Genomic DNA, 9,454 nt, shown 5'->3' with positions numbered 1-9,454 from the left:
TCGAGACCAGCCTGGCCAACATGGTGAAACCCCATCTCTACTAAAAATACAAAAATTTTCCAGGCATGATGGCAGGCATTTGTAATCCCAGCTACTTGGGAGGCTGAGGCAGGAGAATTGCTTGAACCAAGGAGTTGGAGGTTGCAGTGAACCAAGATTGTGCCACTGCATTCCAGCCTGGGCAACAAGAGCAAAACTCCATTTTAAAAAACAAAAAACAAAACCAAACATTCTAGAGCTGAAATACAATAAAGTAAAAATTTACTAGCAGTTTCAACAGCAGACTAAATAAGACACAGAGATGAATGAGCAAACTTAAAGATAGGATACTCAAAATATCAGCTATAAAAAACAGAAAGAAAAAAATGACAAAGAAAAGCACACAAACCCCAACATTTTGGGATGCTGTCAAACAGAACAATATACAAACTATTGGAGGTTCATAAGAAGACAGAGGGTCCCTGTCTTTTGCGATTCAAGTAATAATTCACGTAATAATGCAATTCAAGTAATAACGTCCAGACCAGGCACAGAGGCTCATGCTTGTAATCCCAGCACTTTAGGAGGTTGAGGCAGGTGGATCACTTGAGGCTAGGAGTTCGAGATCTGCTTGGCCAACATGGTGAAACCCTGTCTCTACTAAAAATACAAAAATTAGCCAGGTGTGCTGGCACACACCTGTAATTCCAGCTACTTGAGGAATTTTGTGCCTCTGGCTGAGGCACAAAAATCACTTGAACCTGAGAGGGGCAGACTGCTGTGAGCTGAGATTGTGCCACTTCACTCCAGCCTGGGTGACAGAGTGAGACCCTGTGGGAAAGGAAAGGAAAAGGAAAGGAATGGAGAGGAAAAACGAAAGGAAAGGCAGGAAAAGAAAAGAAGGAAGGGAGATAAATAATGTCTAACAACATCCCAAATTTGAGGAGAGAACTGGATATATACAAATTCCAGAAGTTTGGCCATTCTAACTAAAATTAATCACAGGACATTCATAGAAAGACACATTACAAATTATCAAAAGTCAAAGAGAAAGATACAACCTGGACAGCAGGAACAAAGAAGAGACTTGTAATATATAAGAGAACTGCATGAGACTACGTGCATTTTCCAGCAGAAAACTTGCAGGCTAGATCGCAGTGAGATGTTATGTTGAAAGTGCTTAAAGAAAAAAAATACAGCTGGGCATGATGGCTCACGCCTGTAATCCTAGCACTTTGGGAGGCTAAGGCAGATGGATGACCTGATGTTAGGAGTTCAAGACAAGCCTGGTCAACGTGGTGAAACCTTGTCTCTGCTGAAAACACAAAAATTAGCTGGGCATGGTGGTGCATGCTTGCAATCCTAGCTACTCTGGAGGCTGAAGCGGGAGAATCACTTGAATCTGGGAGGTGGAGGGGGACAGAGGTTACAGTGAGCCAAGATCCTGCCACTGCACTCCAGCCTGGGCGACAGAGCAAGACTACTTCTCAAAACAAACAAACAGAAAACAACTAACAATACTATATTAAGCAAAACTCATTTGCAAAAAGAAAGGAGAAATTTAGATGTTCCTGAATAAAGAAGAGCTGAGGAAGGTCATTAGCACTTTTGAACTGTCCCACAAGAAATGCTAAAGGGAATCCTTCAAAAGGAAATAAAAGGACCCCAGACAGTACCTTTAACCCAAATGAAAATATAAAGTTCTCTATTAAAGATCAATAAATGATTCAAATACAGAAACATATATCCTGAGAGTGACACTGTATGAAAAAATATTTTTTAAACAAAAACAAAAAAATAATGCATTAGGGTACTTTTCATTTGTAATTTGACTTTTCTTTCCTAGCATTTCAAAGGCAAAATTATTTAAAAAGAACTACAAATGTGTTAATGGGAACATAACATATACAAAAGGAATTTCTGCCACAGTAACAAAGATTACAGCTATAATGTAGTGCTTACTGTACATAATCAGAGTTAAGCTGTTAACATTTTAAAATAATGTTTTATTGTTACAATGTTTTATGTAACTTTAATTGAAATCACAAATGGAAAATCTACAAAACATGCACCAATGGAGATGAGACGGGACTCAAAGCAAGTCACTATAAAAAAAACCCGGCAAAATACAAAAGCAGGGAATAAGGGAAAAATGAAGAAGAAAAAAATCTACAAGACATTACAAGATCTACAGATAAAATATTTGACAACATGGCCTTCTCTATGTGGACGTGAACTACAAATGATTTCCCACTGGAATCAGAACTAAACAGGATCCAACTAAATCCTATCCACAACAGACTCCCTTTTAAGACATACATTGGCTGAAAATGAATGGATGGAAAAGGATATTCCATGCAAACAATAAGCAGCAGAGCAGAGATGTCTATATTAAAATCAAAGAGAACAGATGTTTACTCAATAAATAAGCCAGCATGGTGGCTCAAGCCTGTAATCCCAGCACTTTTGGAGGCTGAGGCAGGTAGATCACCTGAGGTCAGGAGTTCAAGACCAGCCTGGCCAACATGGTGAAACCCTGTCTCTACTAAATACAAAAACTAGCCAGGTGTGGTGGCATGTGCCTGTAGTCTCAGCTACTTGGGAGGCTGAGTAAGGAGAATCAGTTGAACCCAGGAGGTGGAGTCATCTGGTTCTATCCATTTTTGAAAATAAAGTATTGAAGTCTACTACTATATTGTGGAGCTGTTTCTTCTTTGAATTCAGCTAAACAAACAAGAAAACAAAAATGAAACATAAGCCTCAAATAACTAAAATGAGAAATGAAATAGAGGACATTACAAATAAAACTGAATTGTAGAAAATGAGATTGCACAACTGTGTCACAACAATTGGCTAAATTTCTAGATATACACCGCTTACAAAGACTTAACAAAGACTTAAACATGAAGAAATAGAAATGTTAAGAACAGTGAGAAATAAGGAGTAACAAATAAGGAGTTATATTAACCAGCAACAAGTAAGGAGACTGAATTAGTTATCAAATAACTACTAACAAAAACAAGTAATGGATCAGATGGCTTCACTATAAAACTATCAAATACTGAAAAAGGATTTAACACCAACAGTCTTCAAAATTTTCTATGATGAACAAAAAGATACACTTCCTCACTCAGTGAAGCTAGTGTTACCTTGACAGAAAAGGTACACAAAGGATGTAAGAAAACTACAGAGCAATATTCCTCATCAATCAAATGCAAATATCCACAACAAAATGCTAGCAAGTGAATTAGGAGTATATTAAAATGGATCACACTATAATCATGTAAAATTTACTCCCGGAACGCAAAGATATTGCAACTTAGGAACATCAATTTCTGTAATGCTCCACAAAAACAGTATAAAAACAAAAACCCACTTGAGAAAAAAACATTTGAAAAACGTCAGCAACTACTGATGATAGAAACACTACACATTAGGAATACGAGGAATCTACTTTACATAATAGAGGCCATATACAAAAAGCCAAAAGGTGGCTGGTCGCAGTGGCTCACACCTGTAATCCCAGCAGTTTGGGAGGCTGAGGCCAGCAGATCATGAGGTCAGAAGATTGAGACCATCCTGCAGAATATGGTGAAACCCCATCTCTACTAAAATAGAAAAAAATTAGCTAGGTGTGGTGGTGCACGCCTGTAGTCCCAGCTACTTGGGAGGCTGAGGCAGGAGAATTGCTTGAACCTGGGAGGCTGAGGTTGCAGTGAGCTGAGATTGTGCCACTGCACTCCAGCCTGGTGACAGAGCAGGACTCCGTCTAAAAAAAAAAAAGAAGGTAACATCATACTGAGTGTTCAAATAATGAAGGCTTTCCCTTCATAATTAGGAAGACAAAACAGAAAGCCTACCTTGCATTATTTCTATTCAGAATATAGCTGTCCGTTGGTTGCCAGGAAGGACTGGTTCCAGGAACCGCTATGTGGTGTTATGATATACATATCCACAGTTCTGGCTCATAACTCCCATAGCCTCTGCCACAGTCTTCTGTTGTAATGCTGGGTGTGGTAGGCCCTGGGGCAGAGCTCAGGAAACAGAACCTCTCCGACCTTCTCCTGCCTTCCTCTCACCTGCCCAAAGGCACAACTCTCATCTTCCCCAATCTTTCTGACTATAGGTCTTAAGACCTTGCCAGAGAGCATCCTGCTTTACGTCTAGAGGAAAGAATGCTGACAAAGGGCCAGGAATGGTGGCTCACGCCTGTAATCCCAGCACTTTGGGAGGCTGAAGAGGGTGGATCACGAGGTCAGGGGTTTGAGACCAGCCTGGCCAACATAGTGAAACCCTGTCTCTACTAAAAATACAAAAGAAAAAATTAGCTGGGGGTGGTGGCAGGCACCTGTAATCCCAGGTACTCAGAAAGCTGAGGCAGGAGAATTACCTGAACCCGGACGGCAGAGGTTGCGGTGAGCCAAGATCACATCACTGCACTCCAGCCTGGCAGACAGTGCAAGACTCCATCTCAAAAAAAAAAAAATATATGGAAATGTCTTTATATGCTACAAAATGGATAAACCTGAAAGAAGCTATGCTAAGTGAAATAAGCCATTCATACAAAGACAAAAAAGACATAGAATGAAGTTATATAATGTAATAAAGCTTCTATAGAAACCTAAAAGGTCTGGGTTCAGAGATCTTCCGGACACTGAACACACCGACGCTGACAGGAAGGTGAGCAGGAACTCACACAGGTGCCAGGAGGGTGGCACAAGCCAACTCTAGGGAACAGAAGCTCTTGTGCTTGGGACCCCTCCAGACCTGACCCTATGTTCTTGCCATCTGCTAATTTCTCCTTATCAAGTGATTTGGAATAAGATCTTGCTCTGTGTCACCCAGGCTGCAGTGCAGTGGTGTGATCATAGCTCACTGCAGCCTTAAGCTCCTGGGCTCAAGCAGTCCTCCTGAGTAGCTGGGACGACAAAAGGCAAGCACTACCATGCCTGGCTAATTTTTTAATTTTTTGTAGAGATAAGGTCTTACTATGTTGCTGGTCTCAAACTCCTGGGATCAAGTAATCTCCCCGCCTCAGGCTCCAAAAATTTTTGGGTTACAGATACGAGCCACCACACGGGGCCTGGATCCTCTAAAATATGCTGTGTAGCCGGGCGTGGCGGCTCATGCCTATAATCCAAGCACTTTGGAGGCCAAGGCGGGCGGATCACCTGAGGTCGGGAGTTCAAGACCAGCCTGACCAACATGGTGAAACCCCATCTTAAAAAAAGAAAAAAATATATAGATTAGCTGGGCGTGGTGGCGCACGCCTGTAGTCCCAGCTACTCTGGAGGCTAAGGCAGGAGAATTGCTTGAACTGGGGAGGTGGAGGTTGCAGTGAACCAAGGTTGTGCCACTGCACTCCAGCCTGGCGAAAGAGCAAGATTCCGTCTCAAAAAAAAAAAAAAAAAAAAAAAATGCTGTGTAATAAACCCTGTAAACATTAAGTATGTATTACCATGAGCTCTGTGAATCACTCTAGCTAATTAATCAAACCCAAAGAGGGAACACCAACTTTTGAAGCTGTCTGGTCAAAAGTTCCAGAGGCCTGGACTTGTGACTGCTGTCTGAAAGAGGGCCCTAGACCTGTGGGATGTGATGTGCTCCAGGTACACAGCATCAGAATAGAATTGAAGGGCACCCAGCCAGTATTCACTGCAGAACTGACTGCTCACTTATTGGTAGAGGAAAAAGCTCACATTTGGTCACAGGAGTTTTCTGTGTTTATTGCTGTGTGGTGCAAGACCAGGCAGAGGAAGACATGGTTTGAGTTCTGTTCCTGAGTCTTAAATAACAAATTATGGCAAGTCAATGTAATGGTATTTCTGAGATTAAGATGGCAACAGTTTTAAAACAGCATATTCTTAAGATACAAAAAATTTCCAGATTATACACTATAATAAACTTAACTGACAAAAGTATTAATAGTAGCTACTAAGAAGATAAAGGAAAATAAATATTTAAACTCCTATTCAAAAATTTCTGGCATGTGTATAGGTTTTAGAGAGTCTCCTGCTGAGGCATACCCTGTGCCATAAAAAAAACACACTCGGTTGGGTGCAGTGGCTCATGTCTGTAATCCCAGCACTTTGGGAGACTGAGGCAGGCAGATCACTTGAGGTCAGGAGTTTGAGACCAGCCTGGACAACATGATGAAATACCTTCTCTACTAAAAATACAAAAATACAAAAATTAGCTGTGTGTGGTGGCACATGCTTGTACTCCCAGCCACTGGGGAGGCTGAGGCACGAGAATCACTTGAACCTGGGAGGCGGAAGTTACAGTGAGCTGAGATCACACCACTGCACTCCGGCCTGCGTAACAGAGCAAGACTATGTCTCAAAAAACAATTGTATGGCTTTGTAAGGTACAGTGGCTGTAATTCTACCACGTTGGGAGGCCAAGGCAGGAGGACTGCTTGAGTCTAGCTAGGGGTTTGAGGCTGCAGTGAGCTATGATTGCCACTACACTACGGCCTGGGTGATAGTGCAACACACTGTCTCAAAAAATAATAAAAACCGTGGCTGCCACACTGCCCATCCGAGCTCTTACCTGTGTTCACATTTCTGACACACTCCTTTCCATCTTGAATTTTTACTATTTTAACTTCACCCTGCAGAGTCGAGGGCTCTCTCCTTTGCTCCAACATGGAGATAATACTTAGGTCAGGAAGACAGATTCCTGTTTGTAAAAAGAAAGAACCAAGATGTCCTGGGGCATCTCCAAAATCCAAGCCCTATGTTTAGGTAAGAGAGGATACTGCAAATGGGTCAAGAATAATATTTCAGCCGGGCACAGTGGCTCACACCTGTAATCCCAGCACTTTGAAAGGCCAAGGCAGGTGGATCATGAGGTCAGAAGTTTGAGACCAGCCTGGCCAACATAGTGAATCCCCATCTCTATTAAAAATACAAAAAATTCAGTCTTGCTTGAGGCCATAATTTAAAAAATAAAAAAAAAAAAAATACAAAAATTAGTCAGGTGTGCTGGCACGAGCCTGTAGTCCCAGCTACTCGGGAGGCTGAGGCAGAAGAATTGCTTGTACCCAAGAGGTGGAAGTTGCAGTGAGCCAAGACCATGCCATTGTCTCAAAAAAAAAAAAAAAAAGTAAGAAAGAAAAATATTTCACAAGTTCACCCACAGACTGCCTCCTTCTGAATGCGTAGGGAATACTGTAATATGCAGCCATTGAGATCTCTTCCAAGAACTATTGATTTGCAAGCACAGGGGAGAAAAGAAAGAACTGGTTATCGGTGCCACCGAATGACGTATCATAAAGGCGGCAGAACATCCGAAGAAAGGAGACATTTCAAGTGCAGAGAGCATAATAGAGCTTTTCATTTCCGAGTCAACAAGGTTTCTAACTCAGTTAAGCAATTTAGGGGCTCCCAAAAGGCACACAAGAGAAAATGCAAAGCTGGCTTAGAGCAGATCCCGGCTTCTGAAGGGACATTATCCTTACCCAGGGAGACCAGGTTCCTGTAGTTCTCCAGCATCACGTCCCTGTATAAAGCCTGCTGTGCAGGGTCCAGGCATTTCCACTCCTCCTGGGAGAATTCTATGGCCACATCCATGAATGTCAAGTGTCCCTAAAATGATGACCACATTGTTTGCAACACTAAAAATGTATAAACTGTACTCAATTTAGTTTATAAACATTTTTTAATATTAAGCCATTAAAATGGCAGATCATTAAAACATAGAAATTTTGACTCCTACCTCTAATAAATACCCACGTTCAAAAATATAAAAATAATATTTCTGAAAATTCAGGAGTTTAAGACAAGCCTGATCAACACAGTGAAACCCCGTCTTTAAAAAAAAAAAAAAGAAAAGAAAAGAAAATTCAGATGAGGTTTTACTAGGTTGCCCAGAAAGATCTCAAACTCCTGAGTTCAAGGGAAGCGTTTAATCCTTCTGCCCCTGCCTCCCATGAAGGTGGGATTATAGGCATACACCACTAACCCTGGCCTATAAATACACTTTTGTCCATTAAAATTTACATATGTGGGTATTAGCAAAAACCCAATGGAGTTTACTGATTTATTTTGTTAATAAAGCAGTGACATATGACAGAAAATTAAGAATATTATACATTGATTTAACAAATACGCCAGGCAACCCTGTAATTCCAGCACTTTGGGAGGCCGAGGGGAGTGGATCACCTGAGGTCTAGAGTTCGAGACCGGCCTGATCAACATGGTGAAAACCCCAAATTAAAAAAAAATTAGCCATGCATGGTGGCAGGTGCCTATAATTCTGGCAACTCTGGAGGCTGAGGCAGGAGAATCACTTGAACCCAGGAGGCAGAGGTTGCAGTGAGCCAAGATCGCACCATTGCACTCTAGCCTGGGCAATATGAGTGAAACCCCATCTCAAAAAACAAACAAACAAACGAACAAAGGTCATAGAAAATATCTAAGCAGCACATAGCTAAGAAATTACTAGATAATTAATACTCAAGCCAAGAATGAAATTGGAAAAAACATGGTATTAAACAAGATCTCAAAAAACATCATTATCAACAGTAAACATGGGATCCATTTCTTCTAATTTAAGGCAAGGAAAAGGGCACTGGTCTGTGCTACAATCACCACCGCACAGGAGGCCTGAGCAGGGACCAGAAGCAGAGGAAAAAAAACAGAAAAAAAAAAAAAGTGTGGGTAGGAGGCAGGAAAAAGCAGGATCTGTTAGAACTAAGGAATCACAGGCCTGTAACCAAAACAGAATGCTATTTTAGCATATTAACTAATACAAGGCCTGGCACGGTGGCTCACGCCTGTAATCCCAGCACTTCAGGTGGCCAAGAGGGCAGATCACTAGGTCAGCAGATGGAGACCATCCTGGTTAAAACGCTCAAACCCCATCTCTACTAAAAATACAAAAATTAGCCAGGAGTGGTAGCACGCCTATAGTCCCAGCTACTCGGGAGGCTGAGGCAGGAGAATCGTTTGAACCCAGGAGGCGGAGGTTGTGGTGAACTGAGATCATGCCACTGCACTCCAGCCTAGATGACAGAGCGAGACTCTGTCTCAAAAGGCAAAAAAAAAGCAAGTAATATAATAGAAGAAAACAACAAAGTATAACAACTATTTATATAGCATTTGTAAATTTCATTAATCCATTTTAAGTAATCCATTATAAGTTTCATTAATCTATAAGTAATCAAGAGATGATTTAAAGTATATAGGAGGATGTGTGCAGTTTAAATGCAAATACAGCCATGCATTGCTTAGTAACGGGACTTGTTTTGAGAAATGTATTTTCAGACCATTTCATTATTGACTGCACTTACATAAGCCACGATGGTATAGCCTACTACACATCTAGAGTATATGGTGTAACCTATTGTTAAAAATCTATATATCAGGCCGGGCGCGGTGGCTCAAGCCTGTAATCCCAGCACTTTGGGAGGCCAAGGCGGGTGGATCACGAGGTCAAGAGATCGAGACCATCCTGGTCAACATGGTGAAAC

The 9,454-nt window shown here is 41.4% G+C and overlaps 2 protein-coding genes across 2 annotated transcripts in view; both read right to left on the bottom strand.

Moving 5' to 3' along the window:
• Positions 1 to 7,577, bottom strand: part of LOC119466687 (zinc finger protein 610) — a 9,996-nt gene extending 2,419 nt beyond the window's left edge. Inside the window, exons 1-2 of the mRNA XM_037729736.1 lie at positions 7,442 to 7,577; positions 6,532 to 6,660 (exon numbers count right to left, since the gene is read on the bottom strand). Of these exons, the coding sequence (XP_037585664.1) occupies positions 6,532 to 6,660; positions 7,442 to 7,553 (241 nt within the window). The 5' untranslated portion in view covers positions 7,554 to 7,577. The remainder of the gene's footprint in view (positions 1 to 6,531; positions 6,661 to 7,441) is intronic.
• The window catches only part of LOC119467663 (zinc finger protein 880-like), a 116,330-nt gene that overhangs the window by 43,758 nt on the left and 63,118 nt on the right, over positions 1 to 9,454 (bottom strand). The window lies entirely within an intron of this gene.

The sequence above is a fragment of the Cebus imitator genome, unplaced genomic scaffold, assembly GCF_001604975.1.
Source record: "Cebus imitator isolate Cc_AM_T3 unplaced genomic scaffold, Cebus_imitator-1.0 Scaffold316, whole genome shotgun sequence".
NCBI classification, from domain to species: Eukaryota; Metazoa; Chordata; class Mammalia; order Primates; family Cebidae; genus Cebus; species Cebus imitator.
Note: the sequence above shows the minus strand (reverse complement) of the source record. Positions and strands in the feature narration are given on the sequence as shown.